The sequence below is a fragment of the Dreissena polymorpha genome, chromosome 7 (genome assembly GCF_020536995.1).
Source record: "Dreissena polymorpha isolate Duluth1 chromosome 7, UMN_Dpol_1.0, whole genome shotgun sequence".
Lineage (NCBI taxonomy): Eukaryota > Metazoa > Mollusca > Bivalvia > Myida > Dreissenidae > Dreissena > Dreissena polymorpha.
Genome location: NC_068361.1, coordinates 68,139,419 through 68,160,839, shown reverse-complemented (window position 1 = coordinate 68,160,839; position 21,421 = coordinate 68,139,419). Strand labels below are relative to the sequence as shown.

The window sequence follows — 21,421 nt, the reverse complement described above, 5'->3', positions numbered from 1 at the left end:
TAGATGATTAAGAACATTAGGGAGACATACGTTTTTCCAAAAGCAGCTCTATATAGTTATTCGTTACAAAATATACTTGAGGCCATTCTTAAATAAGTAGCACAACCCAAGAATGTAACAGTGGGTATAGGTAGACTGATTTCTATTATATTCTATTTATAGCCGAATAAAAATATGTAGGTTCATAATAGTTCTAAATTGAAAGAATTAAGAAACTTTGGGCAGGGGCCTATTTTGAAAATTCTGCGACAGTCGCTACCAATATTTAACATTTTTAACGATGGCCCAGTAATGATTGTTTTTTGTCGCATGTGCATTAATCAGCAGATTATATTATTTGCGGAATGATTTTAATATTAAAAGTTGTATATTTATATGCACTGTTAAAATTCAATTTGATACCGATTCATTAACACTGATTTGGTACCGATCCATTAGTCCGATTTAATACCGATTCATTAGACTGATTTGGTACCGATTCATAAGTCTGATTTGGTACCGATTCATTAGACCGATTTGTTACTGATTTGTTTACATGTTGATACCGATTTATTTACGATTTGTTAGCGATTTGGTACCAATTCAATAGACCCGATTTAATACCGATTCATTATTTACTTGATTTTATCCCGATTTATTAGCACGATTTGTTTGCGATTGATTGGCGATTCATTAGCTCACTTGCATGTGATTTCAATCGGTACCAAATCGTGAAAAATTACTGATTTGTTTACGATTTGTTAGACCGATTCATTCACATCGTTTTTTTTTTGCTTGGGCTGCGCCTACTGCACAAGTCTTTCTGCACAGACCGACATACACATACCCAGCATGCAATTTACGAACAAGAATGTTGCATCTGTACACATGAGTGATACCATTAAGCAGAATGTAAATAGACATTGGTCATCAGGAAAGAATACGCCATATGTATACAAGCACAAGAAGTATGTTACCAGGCTGTGCTAAAGAACAAACAGTGGGTAGTTCGTTACCAAAAGACTTATAATTATAATTGAGTAAATTCACATCCCAATCATGTCCATGTTGTATGCATGCATAAACTGGATCTCCATGTGTGATTCTGTCATGCTCATTTACATTAACAAGCATGCACAGTATTTCAATTACTATTAAATTAATACTATCCTACAGATTTTACCATGTTTAACTTTAGAAAATTGAACATCCTGGCGGCCATTTTGTTCAACTGACCACAACCACTTAAATTCTAACGTGTTAATCACAATGCGAGTCCATGTCAACTACATGGGCATGACTTGAACAAACTTGGTACAGGACCAACAAACAATGAAGCTGGCAAAGTACCAAATCCTCGTGCCTTTCCGTTTAAGAGGAGAATAGTTTTCCGTGTTACTACATACAGGAAACAAGTAACCACAGAGCAGAGCACATTTTTACCCAAGGGGCACGATTTTTACAAACTTATTTCATGCCAAATACCAAACATCTGTCCTTTAAAGTTTGAGAGACTTTAAACGTTTTCACAATTTACATATAAAGAAAACAGGTAACACCCAGGTGGGAAGGGGGGATCGTGAAATTTAACCCCACATAACGACAATTTGGGCCTTATGGTGTCAGAGAAGTAACTTTCAGTTTTCAATATAATTTATAAATGAATTCTAAATAAAGCATTATTGGGCAAGTGTTAACCCTAACAAACATGGTAGAAGACAACAACACATGTGACATGACAAATATATATGTAACTTTCTTAAGATAAATCTGTTATTGTATAATGGTCAAATTGTTTTCTGTTATTTTCATTCACAGACTCGGACATTGTGTGTAAAAGACCTGGTGCTAAGAAAAACGCTAAGAATGTTACACCACCTCAGAACAGCCATAAAAATAAGAAATATATAAGTGGTGATCCCCAATATTTTCTGAGAAAGCTAATTAAAGCTAGTTAAAGAGGTATTGACAAAAGGAGGCTGGTCAACCATGGAAAAAATGTAAGTTTATAACCATGCACACAGCTGAATGACTATAATGCAATATTTAACTATTAAAAACCAATACAAATGTTCGTGATACATGTATACAATGTCAGGATACAGCCTAACCTCCAAAGTGCCAATCAGACACATAATCAAGTCATTATCTAATTGCATGATAGTTGGACACTTGTCAGCGAGCAGCTGCTTGCCAATCTCTAACGGTACAACTTCATGCTAACGGTATTTTATTGTTTTTCTTAAGTTCTCTTTTTTAGGCATTATTTCTGACAACAAACCAAAAGTAAGTCAGGCATTTCATTTTTAGGCATTTTTTTCTGACAGAATTCACAAGTGTGTAGAATCTTAAACTGCTCTTTCAAAGCATTAAGATGAGTTTATATTACTTTTGGAAAAAGTTAAAAAACCTTAACTCATCTAATAGGTATTAAAAAACAAGTATAATCTTAAGAAATTGTGTAGAATAAATGTGTATTTAATAAATCACTTATTCTAAAGCAATACATGTATACAACTAAATTATCTTGCATTTTATTACCTAAAGACTAATTTTAAGTCAATTTTCTACCATGCATTATTTCAACGTTGCATGTAAAGCTATTTATTCTATTTCGTTGTTTTGGAAGAAATGTCAAAAATTAACCTATCCTCTAAAATAGATGTGTCAAAATATTTTGCGAAGTGAAATTGACACATCTTAGTAATTAAATTTTATTTATTTAACATAAACTTATTATATTAATGACATGCAGAAATTATTTTGAGATCAATCGATCTCCTGTATGTATCTGCAAGTGTCTCTTTAAATGAAAATCATAGTTACGTGCACAACACACTATACACTTGAACAGCCTTTCTCCTGTATGTATCCTTATTTGAATCTTCAAGTGAACACTCTGATTAAATAAATTACCACACACCTCACACTTGTACCCCCACTCCTGTATGTATCTTCATGTGTCTATTCAAGGAATATTTTTGGGAAAATGCATTACCACACACCTCACACTTGTACTTCCTCTCTTCTGTATGTATCCTCATGTGTCTCTTCAAGGCATAACTCCGCTTAAATGCATAACCACACACCTCACACTGGTACTCTCTCTCACCTGTATGTATCCTCATGCATCTTTTCAAGTCATCACTATTGTAAAATGATTTACCACACACCTGACACTTGTACAGTCTCTCCGCTGAGTGTCTCATCATGTGTTTCTTCAAGTTACCCTTGTGGTTAAATGCATAACCACACATCTCACACTTGTACAGTTTTTGTCCTGTATGTATCGTCATGTGTGTCTTCAAGTGACACCTCAGGTTACATCCAAAACCACACACCTCACACTTGATGAGTTTCTCTCCCGTATGTATCGTCGAGTGTGTCTTCAAGGTACTTCTCTGGGTAAATGAATGTCCACAAATCTCACACTTGTATGGTTTTTCTCCTGTATGTATCCTCATGTGTGTCTTCAAGTGAGCCTTCTGGTTAAATGCATAACCACACACCTCACACTTGTACAGTTTTTCTCCTGTATGTATCGTCATGTGTGTCTTCAAGTGACACTTCAGGTTACATGCATAACGACACATCTCACACCTGAAGAGTTTCTTTCCTGTATGTATCGTCATGTGTGTCTTCAAGGTACTACTCTGGATACATTCAAAATCACACACCTCACACTTGTATGGTTTTTCTCCTGTATGTATCCTCATGTGTGTCTTCAAGTGACCCTTCTGGTTAAATGCATAACCACACACCTCACACTTGTACAGTTTTTCTCCTGTATGTATCCTCATGTGTATCTTCAAGTTAAACTTGTGGGCACATGTATAACCACACACCTCACACTTGTTCAGTCTTTTTCCTGTAGGTATCCTCTTAAATGTCTTCATGCCATAACTGATATTACTTGTATAATTACACACCTCAACATTGCTATTCTTATGTAATATGACACTTGTTAATTGCTCATCACAGAAACTTTGTGACATGTCACTTTTATTACGTGTAACATTTGAAATACTGTTGAGATGTATTTCATTGGATAAAGGATGTATCTGTTGTGCATACGCTTTCAGATATTGATCATCATATTCTCGATGCCACTGATCTAGAACTTGAAGATCTTTTGATGTAAGTTTATCACCACCATGCATTCTCCTCAAATGACGAACAAAAAGGACTGCAGTTGCGAATGCTATCTTGCAGTACACACATTGAAAAATTTCTGAAATATAACAATATTCATGATATTCAGGACAGATTTTAATTTTTTACCTATTATATATAAAATTTGAACCTGAAATGCATGTTTTGCTCCTATTGAAAATACAATCCCAAGAACAAATTTATGAATCAACCTTGAAGATCGATGAAGTTTTTATTGCCACGATTAACTGTCAAAATCAAAATAGCCAACAAACCTTCTCCATTGACATATTTAGGTCTGAAATGCAAATTCTTGTCTCTGCTAAGGCAATCTTCTCTGGCAAGGCCAAGTTCGCTAGCGCATTCATCTCCATACCAAACCAGAAGTTCCTCCCCTGAAGCAATGGTAAATATTAACAAGTTATTTATCAAAAATGCGAAAATGTTCACCTGTCTGATGTTACACTACATACTTTAACTAGACTTGTGTGACAAATATTATTGAACACAGATATTTCTGAAATAATGTGCATGTGTGTTAATTGTATAGCATGAAAGAGCTGTCAGAAGACAGCGCGCTAGACTTTTCGAGTGCTTGACAGCATAATGGGAAAAGTGTTCATATTCAATAAGGTCAAGGTAATATAGTCATATTATAACTGGAAGACGACCATAATTGAAACATATTGATCGCTTATGTTTAAAATAGGTGTTACATTTTAGACGATACTGAGTTCAGGTATATTTTCCACAAACTATTGAACATTTGTAAAGACATAAAACAAACTAATAAGATTAAAATTTAAGTTTGATAGCAATAGCTTGGGTGTGATGGTTGGACGGTCACGGTCTTTCAAAAATAAAATAAAAAAATTACATACTTGTGTTTTTATCACCATGTTTCAAAAATAATCTGTGTGTGGGGGGGAGGGAATAATGTGGGATGTGTGGTCATTTATTAGATGATATTTAAAAAATACAAAGAAAATAAAAAGGAAACAAATCGACGAGGGGGGGATTCTGGGGTGGAGCCTGGGGGATGGTTTGGGTGGTGTCCTTTGTGGTATGTTAGGTAAGTGTTTAAAGTGTTGTCAGAGCTGTGTTCGTGAAACACCATGCCCCCTAAAGCTCCGCTTTGAAGCCATATATTTGACCTTTGACCTTGAAGGATGACCTTGACCTTTCACCACTCCACTCAAAATGTGCAGCTCCATGAGATACGCATGCATGCCAAATATAGAGTTGCTATCTTCTATATTGCACAATTTGACCTTTGACCTTGAAGGATGACCTTCACCTTTAACCACACTCCATGAGTTACACATGCATGCCAAATATCGAGTTGCAATCTTCAATATGTTAAAATTTTACCTATGACCTTGACCTTTGACCTTGAAGGATGACCTCGACCTTTTACCACTAAAAATGTGCAGCTCCATGTGATACACATGCGTGCCAAATATCAAATTGCCATCATCAATGTTGAAAAAGTTATGACCAAAGTAAATGTTTTCGAACGGACGGACTGACACCATATATTTGATATTTGACCTTGAAGGACGACCTTGACCTTTCACCACTCAAAATGTGCAGTTCCATGAGATACACATGCATGCAAAATATCAAATTGCTATCTTCAATATTGCGAAACTTTACCTTTGACCTTGAAATTTGACCGTGAGGGATGACCTTGACTTTAACCTTTCACCACTCAAAATGTGCAGCTCCATGACATACATATGCATGCCATATATCAAGTTGCTATCTTCAATATTGCAAAAGTTATGACCAATGGACAAGTTTTTGGCCCGACGGACAGACGCCATATATTTGACCTATGACCTTGAAGGACCATCTTGACCTTCCACCACTCAAAATGAGCAGCTCCATGAGATACACATCCATGCCAAATATCAAGTTGCTACCTTCAATATTGCAAAAGTTAAAGCTAATGTTTAAGTTTTTGGACGACGCACAGACTGGCGGACAGTTCAACTGCTTCTGGGGGCATAAAAGAAAGAAAGAAAAAACAATTTGGAGGAGGGGGGCTCTGGTGTTGGGCTCGGGGGATGGTTTGGGTGGAGTCCATTGGTATGTCAGGTAAGCGTTGTTTTGTCAAAGTATGAATCAAATCTGATCCTAAATAAAGAAGTTATAGAAATATAAGCAACATTTGTTTATTTGACCGTAAGATGCAGGGTCATTCAAAGGTTAAGGTCAAGTTCAAGTTGCCAAGTACAGGACGACTATTATGATAGTAAGAAAGTATTTGAAGTTTGAAAGCAATAGCTTTGATACTAGGAGTAAAGTGCATCTAAACACAAAATTTAACAAAATATTCAAAGTTACTTAGTCAAAAAAGGGCCATAATTCCGTCAAAATGCCAACCAGAGTTATGCAACTTGTCCTGTACAGTCCCCTTATGATAGTTAGCGAGTGTTCCAAGTCTGAAAGCAATAGCTTTGATACTTTAGGAGTAAAATGGGCCAAAACACAAAACTTAACCAAATTTTCAATTTTATAAGTATTAAAGAGGCCATAATTCTGTCAAAATGCCAGTCAGAGTTACATAACTTTGCCTGCACAGTCCCTTTATGATAGTTTGTAAGTGCTGCAATTATGGAAGCAATAGCTTTGATTTTTTAGCATTTAAGTGGATCTTAACACAAAACTTAACCAAATTTTCAATTTTCTAAGTATAAAAAGGGGCATAACTCTAACAATAATGCTGACAGAGTTATGCAATTTAATATACACAATTGTCTTGTTGCCATAAAGAAGTATTCCGAGTAAGAGTTAGTTATCTTTGATAGTGTTAAAGTTATTTGACTTTACAAAAAATAATCACCAAGGCCGAGGCGAAAAGTATAGCTCTCATTTTTCTTCGAAAAGTCGAGCCAAAAATTGTAAGTTATTTATTCTTCTCAAATCTAGTTTTGATTCTAGGACTGAACAATAGGACAGGTTTTAAGTAAAAGTAAAATATTTGCATATGTTTGGCTTTTCTTTATATCTATTTATTTTCGTATTATTAAAATGAAATGGCAAGTACAAAGCCAAACTGGTCAAGTTCCAGAAATATCTTAACATGTATTTGTTTATTTATTCACAACCTGGATTCACACCCAACAAGACATAGTGAGAAGCATGTGGTTCTATTACTCTGAATCACCTGACATGAACTGTTGCGAATATTTTTCAAGGTCTTTCAAGGCCCAAGGCTGAATAATGCAAGGATCTGAAGTGGGTCACAGACATCATTCAGACTTGGGAAGAAGTTTTAGTAAAAGCAGCAACTTACAACTATTTATTTTATACTCTAAGGTATTTAATATTTGTGTGACCATGTGCGTTGAGAAAACCAAAGTATGTGGAGAAAGGTTCACTTATCAGGTATGGTGACAATAAAGCACTTGTGCTGTTGAAGAGCATTGAACTGTATTGCCACTGTGAGACTGCTCTAATCTGACAGCACCCACATTTAGTATTCATATCTTACAGCCCTACATTTAGTATTCATATCTTAAGTCATGTATGTACCTGATGAAACTTGCTTCAACGTGCAGTAATAGATTCCTCCTTTGTACTGGAATGCTACCAGGTTCTGATTTGCCTCCTTCATAGCACAGTTCACATATCTCATCCAGTTAGATGTGGACTTGTCCTGGGCATCCACATAATGGCTCGCTTTGCTCTCCTTATAGATCTGTACAGCATAAAGATTTACTATAAAAACATATAGGTAAACAAAATTGATGCACAATAATGCATGACACCTGATACACTTGTCATTAGGAGCAACATTCAAATGACTGCAATACCAAAGTATGCATTTAAAAACTAAACAACGGCAATGATAATACAATATTTTCTACAACACACATTAACAAAGTAATTTGTTTTTTAATTGTTAAGTTCCATTCATATAAAATAGTAAAGTACTTTACATCCTTCAATTGCACATTAGTTTTAAATAATAATTGAATCAGTATCACGAAATGTGTGAATTGTATACATGTCAGAATGCTAATATATATAACAGGTAATACATATATCAACCAGAAATGTGTCAAAGACACTGATGCATTAATGACATATGTTGGGACACACACATATTAACTATTGATTGTACATTAGACAAACAGACGAAAGGCACTAATTTAGCCAAAACTGGTCGCAGTTTAAATTCCTTTCCACACAATCATATACATTCTATGAACATCCTTCTGTTAAAGTCTGAGCTAAATCCGCCAAGCACTTAGAGGCTTTGATTTTGGGACAATATATTACATCAAGGAAAACCAGACAAAGGGCCCTTACTCTGTCAAATCTTGTCACAGCTTAAATGCCACAGTCTAAATAATTATGTAAGCAGAAAGATAATTAAACTTGAGTAAGATCGACACAGACATTAAAAAGGAGTTTAAAACCATAACAAGGGACAAAATTGTCACAAAACCAGGTTTTTTCATTGTGAAAAAAAAATCTGATAAAGGGAGAAAACTCAAACTGAACTTTTGAAATGAACAAACAAAATTAACCCCCTTTGTAAGTTTGTTTTTTAAAAAAATCTATTTTTAGTCGTGGCGACCTTGACATTGGAGATATTGACGTGATTCTTTCGTGCGACACACCGTCCCATGATGGTGAACACATGTGCCAAATGATTTTAAAATCTCACAATGAATGACATAGTTATGGCCAGGAAAAGCTCATTTATGGCCATTTTTGACCTTTGAACTCAAAGTGTGACCTTGACCTTGGAGATATCGACGTAATTATTTCGCGCGACACACCGTCCAATGATGGTGAACAAATGTGCCAAATGATTTTACAATCTGACAATGAACAACATAGTTATGGCCCGGACAAGCTTGTTCTGCCAGCCCGCCAGCCAGCCAGCCAGCCCGCCCGCATTCGCCAATCTAATAACCAGTTTTTTTCTTCGGAAAACCTGGTTAATTATGCCCAAATACCCCAAAGTCCTGATTCCTTTCTTTCCAATCATCTACACTACAACATCATCAAACAGTTAAAGTTTGCATGAGATCAACCCAGTAGTTCAAGAGAAGCTTATATTTAAGCTTTGGGATGAGCAGACATGCTGAGGACAGATGGACTGGTACTATGTTTAATGCCTCCTACTTTGAGGTGGCATAATAAACCTTTAATTTCCTTTATAGACTGCTAGATAGAAAATGCATTTGCTGCAAACACACTCTTTATTTTCAAACATTAAAAATTTGTTTAATTACTCTTGCATTTCAAACTAAAAATACGTATTTATGCATCAAGCTAAGCATCACTTTCACCTGCCAGCAATATCCTGACTTATTGTTGTCAGTGATGATATCGCCCTCATAAGGTCCATACATGATCCCGTTATCAAGTCCAACTTTTGTAAATACGCCAAGACCAGCTCCAACTATTGTTGAGGTTTTAATTTCAAGGTCATCTGGTAAGGTGTGTTCTGCTCTATGTGGGTCTTCTTCTGGAACCTACAGTTGATATTAAGGTATATGAGAATGTACTGGAAACACCAGCTGGTGAATTAGAATAAAAGGGGCATATTGAAGAAATTTGTTAAATGTATTGACATCACTTAAATACTGAAAATTTACGACATTCATAAATACACATTTCGAAACAGCCTCATTTACCAATACTAATATGCATAAAAGTTATTTCATTTCCCAATTGTCTGTACCACATTTAGTGTGTGTGTTAGTGTTACAGATAAACAAATCTCCACCTCTTTGTCTTGTATGTAGTTGTATGGTCCATGGACAGGGCAGTCCCCTTCAAACTCCTTGTTGCATTCTACACAGTCTATGAGAGCAAACAAATCACAAGACAACAATTAAAATTCATTTAAGTCAAAGCTAAAATAAACTACTGGTTCATCAGCTTAAAAGAACTAATTTTTATAGGTTTAACGAGTAAATTACCATGTGCTTGAAGTTTCAGAAGTAATTATACTACAGTCTAGATATTTTATTACTAAACATTTCCTCTACAAATGTTGATTTGCATAAATGTAAGCATGTAACTTTACCAAAATGTGTCATACTCAGTCCATTTTTTGTGTCAGTTTTATTGTAACATTTGCATCAAGATGATGCAAGGCAAATAATATGGCAGAGACAAATATGAAAAAATTGCAACATACTTGCATTAAAAGCAGTATTATATTTCAATTCAATTCTCTGAAAGCTTATTGTACAACTATACAAAGGGATATTAGTTCCAATAATTAGATTGATATGGTTTCTTAAAATATTTTTAACTTTCAGAGTTATGTGCAACACATAATTGGACGGAAAAGTAAATAGCTATGCCCCCACCTCAATGTAGGAGCATACAAGGGAGCAATTATTACTTTAAATCACATATAAGTTCAAGGAACAATTGTCAGTGATTTCAATTAGTGACTTCTTTAAAACTTCACATGACCTAGTGTTAATTAAGTCCTAGATATGGTAAAGAAAAACCTTAATACAATCCAGATTAGCCACGAATAAGGTATTTTGAAGTTTTTTCTATTAATCTCAGATTTGACCCGGAGACCTAGTTTTTGACCACACTGGACACAAATTCTAACTTGGTTTTGTCAAGATGAACATTCTGACCAAGGTTCTACAAGATTTAATATTAATGTGACCTCTAATATCGTCACATTTGGGTTTTTTAATTTGACCTTGCAACATTTTTTAACGCACTTCACCCATAACTGCACTTGGTTTAGATTGATAGATAGGTATTCTTACCAAGTTTTATCAAGATTAAAATTATAAACAAGGCTCTACAATAGTGACAGGGTTTGCAAAATTTTACTTGGTGCCTAGTTTTGACTCCACTTGACTAAATTTCAAATTTTGTCTTGACACAAGGAAATTTAACATTCTAACCAAGTTTTAGAAAAATTGATTCATAAATGTGCCTTGAATATAAATTAACCAGATTTTCTTGGATTTGATCAGTTATCTTAGTTTTTTATGTACTTTATCCAGGTTCTTACTTGGTCTAGATATTTTCAATATAAACATACCGGTACTAACAAAGTTTCATAAGGATTGATTCACCTGTTGTCAGTAGAGTGGCAACATGCCAAAGGTTGTCTATGCACAACACGCGATGCTGAACTTAGACCACAATAGCTCAAATAATGAACAAAGTGCTCAGGGTGCTAAAAATGTTTCTTATATTTGTTGTGCTTTAGTGAGGCGTTCTTGTGCAAGGTCATACATGTTTTGTTGTAGGGCTTACAGAGAAAGTGGTCATCATCAGGAGGTTTCAGGTTCATACAACTGGCTTGGTTCCCCTCTTGAATACTGTTCTCCGTATGGTCCTTTTCTGGTGTCTTGGCTTTCTTCAATTTCTGCAATGATATTTAAGACAAAGAATATTGATTACAAATTATATTCTGCTATAATTATCCTTCAATACAAACAAACAAGTATTCCATGCAATATCTTTGAAATATCTCATTTTTCAAATAAACTCTACTTTTAAAAAGACAGAAAGTTATTCTTAAAGTATAGTGAAATTAAAAAATGTCAGCATTAGCCGAGTTTATAGTGATGCTGATCAGGTTTGCTGAGATTTTAATATTTTCTTAATCTTAACTTATAAAATACAAATTTAGGCTTCCTTGTTTAAAAATTTGAATGACTGATCAACTTACTGTTTGATCTTTAATACCAATTAGATTATTACAAAATACCAAGAATTATATTTAGCGATTTTTCTTTCTTTATAAAGTACCGGAAAACGGCACTTTCCCAATTAGAAAACAACAAATTCCCAAATGCTGGGAAAAATTCCCAACTGAAGGTTTCAAAAAAAAAGAAGAAGCTTTTTATATAAATAATATTTAGTTTCCCAATGGAGCTTTATGGCTTTCACTTCTTTATATTGAACCTAAGTAAATATAATATTGACAACTTGACAATTATCAATTTTAAAATATATGGGAGCAAAAAATCAAATACACTAATTTGCAAATATGAAAACTTCACGACGCGAATTTTCCCAATTTAAAGGGTTTTTACGCAGATTTTTCCATATTGGGCTGGTACCGGTACTTTCCCAATTGGCCAAAAAAATGGCTGATGTATCAAAGACATGGATGCACCCACCACAAATATTAGATATATATCATACAGTGGAGAAAACGAAACAAGGGACAAAATTGTCACAAAACCAGGTTTTCATTGTGGAAAAAAAATCTGATAAAGGGAGAAAACTCAAACTGTACTTTTGAAATGAACAAACAAAATTAACCCCCTTTGTAAGTTTGTTTTTAAAAAAATCTATTTTTAGTCGTGGCGACCTTGACATTGGAGATATTGACGTGATTCTTTCGTGCGACACACAGTCCCATGATGGTGAACAAATGTGCCAAATGATTTTAAAATCTCACAATGAATGACATAGTTATGGCCAGGACAAGCTCATTTATGGCCATTTTTTACCTTTGAACTCAAAGGGTGACCTTGACCTTGGAGATATTGACGTAATTATTTCGCACGACACACCGTCCAATGATGGTGAACAAATGTGCCAAATGATTTTAAAATCTGACAATGAACAACATAGTTATGGCCCGGACAAGCTTGTTCCGCCCGCCCGCCAGCCCGCCCGCATTCGCCAATCTAATAACCAGTTTTTTCCTTCGGAAAACCTGGTTAACAAAAGAAACAATTCAGCCAAAACTGGTTACAAACAATTTTCCTTCTTCATTATCATCTTTACAGTAATGTAATTCAGCGTTAAAATGTTAACACAGTTCAAGAAGCAATCATAGAGGTCTTCTGTTCACAAAATATTTAGAATTGCATATTATAGAGTGAACTAGAAATGTGTCAGTATAAGACAGATACTAGTTACCCCACAATTGGAATTTGTCTGTAAACTCCAGTTATGTTCGAAAATCTGAACCAAAAGATGGAGGCCGACAAGTTCAAACGCTGATTAAAATGTTTGGTAAGCTTCAGTCTCTAGCAGCAATACTTGTTGAGTGCTTTTTCAGCTTAAAAAGAAAAGGGATGACCACTTATGTGCACAAAACATCATAACCAAGATATAATTGGCAACAAATCCACATGCTGGTTAATAAGTTTGTAGAGTTTCAACTCTCTCATGCTTATAATTGTTACTTACAACCCACAATTGTCAACTCATTAGGCTTCATTTGGCAGTTAAAGTTTAAGAAAAATCTGTTAAAAGTGAAAAAAGACTCCATAAAAAAATGTGGCAGTGCATTGTATATCTTTTAGCGGGAAAGAGACCAATGACCATAATTTTTCCAAAACTTGTTGCAGTCAGTTTTTCTTACTTAATTATAATCACACACTAAAATGATTCAAATGTGAATGTTTGAGCAAGATCCACCCTGTAGTTGAAGAGAAGTTGAAACATGAACTTTCAAACCGATACACACTGGTAGCGTACAAACGAAACAAAATACCGGTAACTTATACATACCTTATTACTCACTAGGTCACCATATTTGTCCAATTTTCTCTCAGCTGGTTTCCGAAAAAGGGAAACCGTTGTTTGTGCAGCATTCTCTGCAAACATATCAATTAAACTACTGTTATAACTCCAAGTTTGAGTACACCATAATTTTCTAGACAAAATAATACATTCTTTGTGTCTCTTTATTTTTCGAAAACCCATATTATTCTTTATACTTTAAGGCTCTAAATATTTTGACAGTTGCATTAAGTCTGAATTTGTTGACACATCGGATGTGTTCATACACTATGATGACTTTCCTAAATCCTTTCAAATGAATAATGGTGCGTCACTGGATCATTGCATAAGCTCTTTTTGGTTAAATCGGCATGTATGCCAGTTCTTGATTTATGCAATAGTTTGAAGTGGTTAGGCGGTTGAAACGATCGACGGAAGGAACCAATAAGTTTTGTTTATTGTATAAACTTTTAAGTTTTGTACTTTTTCAGAGACAACTGACTGAAGTAAATTTGTGCTATTTATCACAATCTAATTGGTGTAACAACTGTGTTAGTATTTCAATGAACCATATAATGCCAAATGTTAAATGTTCAAAATCTTACTATAAATTGTAAGATGTGCAATAATACACATACATACTACAGTTGGTGAGAGCTTTTATAAATAGCAATACCTCTAACTGTACCCCTCGACTTGACTAAGCCTCTTGAAGAACCTTCACCACAAACCCTTTTTGGTACCGGAAGCGTTGAAGGATAGCTCTTGCTTTTCCCTTCGTTTCTTTCAATGAATATCTCTTCAAAGTCATCAGAAGAACAATCACCAGACTCTTTTACCGGATTGGAATTCACTACTTGGGATGTCATGGCAACTTCTTCAATTTTCGAACTCATCGACAAAGGCTCTTTATTGCTCTGACTTTCAGAAATGTTATGTGATAGATTTGACTTGGAATCGTAGCTGATTAAAGGCATTGGAACATGCGGATCATTCACTGGTAATATTGCAACTATTTGATCCATACTATCTGTTACATCACTTGACAAACCAATTGACTGATGTTTAGAAACTTCTTGTTTAATGGATTTATCAAAACACATTTTTTTACCCCAAGCATCAGTAGAATTAGAGCTGGCAGCTATCACTAACCTGCATGTTATGGCATTCGTAGGCAAAATCTGAACCGACGGTGAGGTGCTTGAAGTATTTGCCTCAGTTTTTAAAGACAAATGAATGACAGGAGTCAAATCAGAGGAAGAATGTTGTACACTTGGCATAAACTGATCATGTTCAAAATCTAGAAAAACTTCTTGAGAACCAAACTGGCTCAGAGGCAACTCATTTAAAATCCTCAGCCTGTTTTCATCCGTGACTTTATCACAAGCATCCTGTTTTTCATCCAACACTGGCTCCTTTTTGGTCCCACCTATTGGGATCTCTACTGGACAGGGGATATACACATCCTCAAGCTTTCCTCTACCGTGGAATGTGTCTGTTTCTTGACATTTCTCTTTCCCTTGAACCTGTTCTGAATCGGCACACCCAGAATAAAAACAAGCAGCTACATTACACCATTCATCAGCTTCGACTTTAACACAAACAGACTTTATGTCATCTAGTGTTTGGTCTGAATTTAAGGTCTCAGCACCTACCCTAGTCGATATAGAGTTTACATCAGTTTGGGTTGTGGAATCAAATTCATTTATAATTGCAGTATTGATTTCTGTCTCACTTCCCATGAGATTGTATTCTGTATCTTGTTTTCTTCTTTTGTACTTCTTAGAGGCCTCAAGAAGAGGACTTTTCCGAGTACTTGTCATTCTGTAAATGATAACGATAAGAGATAAACATGGTATTTCAGACGTTTTTACTTGGGACAGATTTAAAAAGAGTAGCATTGACAACCATGCAAGAAATTTATAAATATGCTTTAATATTGCCAATATATTTGACAATTGCAATCATAATTGTAAACATTCTTAAATAATAATTATGTTTCGTTAATTAAATAATCATCTACTCTTTTCAAAAATCTTAAATTTACTAGACCTTGTCGCACTAGTGACTAATACCTCCAGGCATTAAATGTAGTAACTTGCAGCAAGTTATGAATATGACAAATAGGACCCTTGGAGAGATCAGGGCCCAGGACATCTACCCAGACAGCACTGAAAATCAGGATACTAATTTCCACACTTTTGTTATTAAATCTACTTAAAGCATTTTATTCTCTATTGTGTATTTTTTATAATATAAACACTGTTATCATTTTATGTTGTATGCCTTCAACATGTATGCAAACACATGGTTTTTCAAACAAGGGTGAAAACCCTCTTGAAGATGTTGCAATACAACAAGCAGTAACAATCAAGCAAACCATAATCATTGTTTTCACTATAATAAAAACAAAACAATGAATAGACATGATGGGAAGAATATGATATATTCGTGCAGTACATATTTATGTAAGCGGATTAAAAAGTGATGCATATTCGCTTTAACAAAAATTGCATATATCGTGTATTTGATTAGAAGTTTTCGGACGGACAGTCGGTCGGACGTTTTACTGACGGAAAGACAGACGGACGGACGGACTGACGGACGAATAAAAAACTATATGTCACTCTTCGGGGGCATACAAATAATTTGGTTATTCAAAATAATTATATTACCAACAAAAATTTACAAAAACAACTGTTCACATATTTCAGTTTGTTTACTTTTAAAGAAAACGAATGTCACTCACTGCGCATGTTCTGTACATCATGTAGGGTATTTTTGACGGTCACAATCAACTCAATTATACAGAACAAAAATGTCAACCAGCCCTCTTCATATTTAATGGAAAACTTTTATAATTCAATTTCAACAGGAATATCGATATTTTGTGACAATTGTGTAATGTTAGATTCATAATATCCATTTTCATAGTGGTCTCCAATGATAATGATTAATATTCTTTTGTGAAATATCGATAGACAAATTGCTCCATCATTTAAACCTTTGGTTAATGGTTGTAAAAAATGAAAAGTGCACTAATAAAATCTTTCACAATATGTCACAGCATGTGTTAGTTGAATAGATTTTTTTATATAGAATATTGCTGGGTAAATCAGTTTGCATGTGTTCAATATCTCACAAGTATTTGATTTCAAGTTCGTCCAATTTTCCTTTTTGCCGTAAATCTTTTTCTATTGAACAAAATACTATATTTTTGTACAAACTCTTCTGGAATGTTCTGTGTTTAAAACAGACGGAATGACATTTTTACAAAAAAGTGATTTTAATGTTGAATGATGAGTATGAATATTTGATGGTCAGTTTAAATGGATGAAAACTATGGTGTACGAATATGAGTCTGTTTATTTATTGTTTTTATTGGCAATAACACTTAAATTAGGTCATCTGTTGAATGAATGGGCGCCAGACAACTCGCCAAAAAGACAACTCTCCCCCAAAAAACAGTTGACTCGCCCCAAACATATTGAACAACTTGCACCAACCAAAAGACAACTCGCACCAATTTATTTTCTTATATATTTTATCCTGAAATATTTTGTTTATGAACTATTTGTTATGTTAGATATATTATATTTGTGATTATTGTAAAGGAAATATAGTTTTATGCTGGTTTTTTCATTTCATATAGTAACACTTTGTAGTTAATAATTGTTTTAATACCGGATTGCTTTTAATTATAAATTATTATTAGCTTTTATATAATTGTGTTAATTAAAATAAGCGTCATCTAGTCCGTCTTGTTTTGAAAATGTGTGAATTTTTAAACGTTAATTTTGAAGGCATGGTTTCATTTTATGTTCAAAGATTTTTTATGAGACAGATTGTATGAAAGTTTGCATTTTATCTGGTAATAACCAATGTCCGTTAATCTGGTGACACATTACAGATGTGCTTTACGACCTGATAACAATAATAAAACCTGTCAGATAAATATGAGAAGTCACTGGACCGTTACCTGTGCGTTTTTAGGGTATGTACACCGCTAATAGACAGTTTCTTCACCCAAAAAAAGTCATTTTTGAAATCCAACAAACAGTTCTGATCATGACACACAAAAAATGTGTTTGTACTTTTGCTTGAAATAATTTAAACAAGTGTTCCGCGGTCGGAGACATATACCCCCAAACGTGGCCTTGACTGTGACCTTGACCTAGTGACCGATAGGGGTCATCTGCCAGTCATGGTCAATGTACCCAGTCATGGTCAATGTACCTATGAAGTTTCATGATCATAGGCCTAAGCATTCTTGAGTTATCATTAGGAAACCATTTGGTAGGCGGACCGACCGACCGACATGTGCAAAACAATATACCCCCTCTTCTTCGAAGGGGGCATAATAAATACTACATGACCACCATGATATTTTAAATAATGTCGGTAAAAATGCAAGAGGAAAAAATGCAATAGGTAAAAATGCCAGATATTACCTGTAAATATAGAAAAATAGAGTTTTAAGCAATATTTCTTTGGAAATTGCGAATAGGAGGAATTAATTAAATGTTAATTTTCCCTTAAAAATGGTTGAACCCCTGTGCTTGAATGCAAATGACAAGTTATAAATCATGGCTCATAAAAATCTGTGTGTTTGTAATGCTTTATAATTATTATAAAAGTGTGATACTATTTTGAATTGTCTTTTCAATTCTTGCTAATTATAACATGTGTGTTTGTAATGCTGTTTATTTATTATGATTGATAATATTTAGCATTGTCTATGCAATGCTTGCTATTTATTACTATTTTTCTTGAAATCATTAAAATAATTTTCCTACATAACATTGTAACAATTTTCTTCATCAATCTTTTAATTTATTTCATTTAATTTGCTGTAATTAATGCTTTGTATGTTTTCAATATAACATGTTAGTATCTTTAGTATGCAATTGTTATAAATTATGAATATAATCATAAATATAACAAATTTCTAGTTTTTTATTTTTCCCGTGTATTATTCGTTTCATGTATTCGGCATTGCTTTTTAAATCAACCAGATTTCACGAAAAAATAAAAGTTCTAAAATACCGTATTTTTTTACAATTATTAGTGTATATTGATTAAAATATCACAACTGGTATATTACATTACTTGAAAAAGTTGTTAAGTTTTCATATTTTCAGTAAATTCGGTAATAACATTTTACTGGGTATGTGTACCAGGTAACTACCAGCTTACTATAAATAACGTAAGTAGATTGATCATCATCGTCACTTGGTAAACCCAGATGTGGAAATTGTGCATGCGTAGTGAATTGTATATATTTTATATATATAATGTTTAATCTACTTGCTTTATTTATAGTGTGTATATTATAACGTCATCTATTTTTGCGATGTACTTTTGATTTCATATCGCAAAATTGTATAACCGAATATACTAAATATATGAACTTTTTTCAAGTAATGTAAAGTCCAGTTGTGATATTTTAATCAATATCAACAAATATTTGTAAAAAAATACAGTATTTTAGAACTGATCTTTTTTATAGTAAATCTGGTTGACAGCCCCTTTAAAGTCAAACTTGTTATATAATACATTTTTTCCAACAATGAGTACATATTCTAAATATGACAAAATAGTTTGTTGCGGCAAGTCATTTCATTTGGGGCGAGTTTTCTCTTGATTGGGGCAAGTTTTTTTTTTAATGGGTTGAGTTGACCATATTTTGGGGCGAGTTGTCTCGGGCAAGTTGGCTTTGGGTGGAGTTGTCTGTCTACATGAATTGAATGAACTGTGTGTATGCAAATGAAATAACACCTTACTTATGCTGAGCATGCTCAACACGCGTGTTTACACTGGAAAATGTGCAATCATGGAAAAATACTCCTATCACTTATCAGCCTATGTCGAAAATACCCTACAATATATAAAAAGGTATTCTTGAAACTCAAAATAACCTGCATCGCTTTGAACAGCCATAACTTCATCAATTGTGCAACGATTTCAATGAACTCGGTCTTCATCAACGCAGAAATAAATTTACTTTCTGGAAATGTACATATCTTGCGATATTAAAAATTAAAAATCTGGGTCAAATTAAAAGTTTATATGGACAAATGATAGTAATATTTTTACCTGTATTAGTTTATATAACGCTTGTCCTAAGATTATAAATTATATAATTTTGTGACCATTCAGTAATATATAATGATTTGATGCTAGTTGCTGAATAATCAGTCGACCCAAATATTATCAATAATACGAAACGCAATTTTATGCATAACAAATTCTGTCAAAAGGGAGACTACTTTTACATCTTTTGGATTACATTCCACTAAACTGCATCTTTCCCTACACTCTGGTTCATACTGCGGTTCATTACTGACATTACATTCATGTTGAGGCACGAACGACAATGTTCCCTATTAAGATGTGCGAAACAAATCTGGGTTGCATTCTTTTCAGTTCTTATAAACAAATATAACAAAAACGACTCGCACAAAAATTAAACAGTTAAATAAAATGTCTTACCTAAAGAGGCATGACGACAGAAGTTATCAAAACTTATTTGAGCAGATTTTTTTTCTTTGGCCCCTATTAAAATGTGTATGTCATTTTATTCCAAGTGTTCTCCAATTTGTCAAATTGACCATATCTGACATGAGATGTCAATTTCTTTGAAGAAAACGAAATTGATCCTTAATATTTGCCAAAGGGCATTTCGGCAGCATATTTTATATCTTGTGGTAATAAAAATGATAATTGAAAGATGTGGATTGGCCTCCTGTGACAGTTTTAGTCAGAGTAAGTAGTCAATTTCTAGTGCTGTAAGTGAAATTGTCATATTTAATACAAACTAACTTTAAGAACAATTACTGGCTAGTTTCGGAATGTCAATTATGTAACCATGTTTAATTACCAAACACTTATGAATTAGCAAAATAAATAACTCCCCTGTGTATACTTTAAACCATTTTGTTTCATTATAATACTTAAATCAGGCTTTTCATAAATAATATTTTATAAGAGTTGCAGCATAACAAGTTAAAAAATAATATTTTACATGGGTTTTATTGTGATATGCTAAAAATTTTCCTTAACTTCATGTTAAGTAACATATCGGCTGCCCACATGTGATGCGAATCAACGATACGTGTTTTATTATTAACTACATAGTACTTCTCTTCTTCTGTTACCTCGAGGTATTTTTTTCATCAGGAATTCCTTTCTCTGACTTAAAGACATGAAGAATAGACAAATTTAAAAACCATTACACTGTGTCTATCGGGAATAATGACAGTAATGTTATGTATAATTATGTATAATTAGCCATGAGTTATATATTAATGAATAATCGTTATGTTTACTTGAAGGCAACAAGTTAAGTACGTTGAGTAGGTTATTACGCTACATATATTGATCCCTATTAATGCTAATACTAATTGTTATAAAAATAATTATAACAATTAGTATTAGCATTAGTAGGGATCATTAATGAAATAATATACATAAAAACAAGCTTTAAAAACAATCATACCTTTAATCGAACGATACATAAAATATGAATTTATTTATCAAATTTACATTTCAGCTTTGTGGTTATCAAAGTGAATTTAACAATTATTTCATAATGATACCGAAATACAAAAAAAAACAAATATGTATATTTATAATGTCATTGCGTGATATAAAATCAAATGTGTGTTAAAATTCTAAATTATATTTATAATGCCATTGAGTTTTATAAAGTCAAATATGTGCTAAAATTCTATATTATATAAAACCTTAACAATTTTTTTATAACTATTTGTAAATTAAACGCCTCTCATGAACTATATGGTTGGTCTCGAAT

General features: G+C 33.6%; 1 protein-coding gene across 3 annotated transcripts; it reads right to left on the bottom strand.

Annotated features, from left to right (window-relative positions):
• Window positions 1–1,620: 1,620 nt before the first annotated feature.
• Window positions 1,621–19,853, bottom strand: LOC127837524 (histone-lysine N-methyltransferase PRDM9-like). 3 transcript variants are annotated; one of them, XM_052364685.1, is made up of 10 exons: window positions 19,705–19,853; window positions 15,661–15,779; window positions 14,285–15,432; window positions 13,618–13,703; window positions 11,398–11,509; window positions 9,884–9,960; window positions 9,444–9,629; window positions 7,672–7,837; window positions 4,407–4,526; window positions 1,621–4,210 (listed from the first exon to the last, which is right to left on the bottom strand). In XM_052364685.1, exons 3-10 carry the CDS (start codon window positions 15,429–15,431, stop codon window positions 2,904–2,906), a joined length of 3,201 nt encoding a protein of 1,066 aa, XP_052220645.1. In that variant the 5' UTR covers window position 15,432; window positions 15,661–15,779; window positions 19,705–19,853; the 3' UTR covers window positions 1,621–2,903. The 3 variants fall into 3 exon arrangements, with proteins under 3 accessions (XP_052220645.1, XP_052220644.1, XP_052220646.1); XM_052364684.1 differs by having other exon boundaries at window positions 15,684–15,779; XM_052364686.1 differs by lacking the exon at window positions 15,661–15,779.
• Between the last annotated feature and the right edge of the window lie 1,568 nt (window positions 19,854–21,421).

Coding starts and splice junctions, on each gene's coding strand:
- LOC127837524 (XM_052364685.1), bottom strand. CDS start 15,431: ATGACAAGTACTCGGAAAAGTCCTCTTCTTGAGGCCTCTAAGAAGTAC. Junction 9,630..9,883: donor ACTACATACAAGACAAAGAG/GTGGAGATTTGT, acceptor TATCAACTGTAG/GTTCCAGAAGAAGACCCACA. Junction 7,838..9,443: donor AGTCAGGATATTGCTGGCAG/GTGAAAGTGATG, acceptor TATGCTGTACAG/ATCTATAAGGAGAGCAAAGC.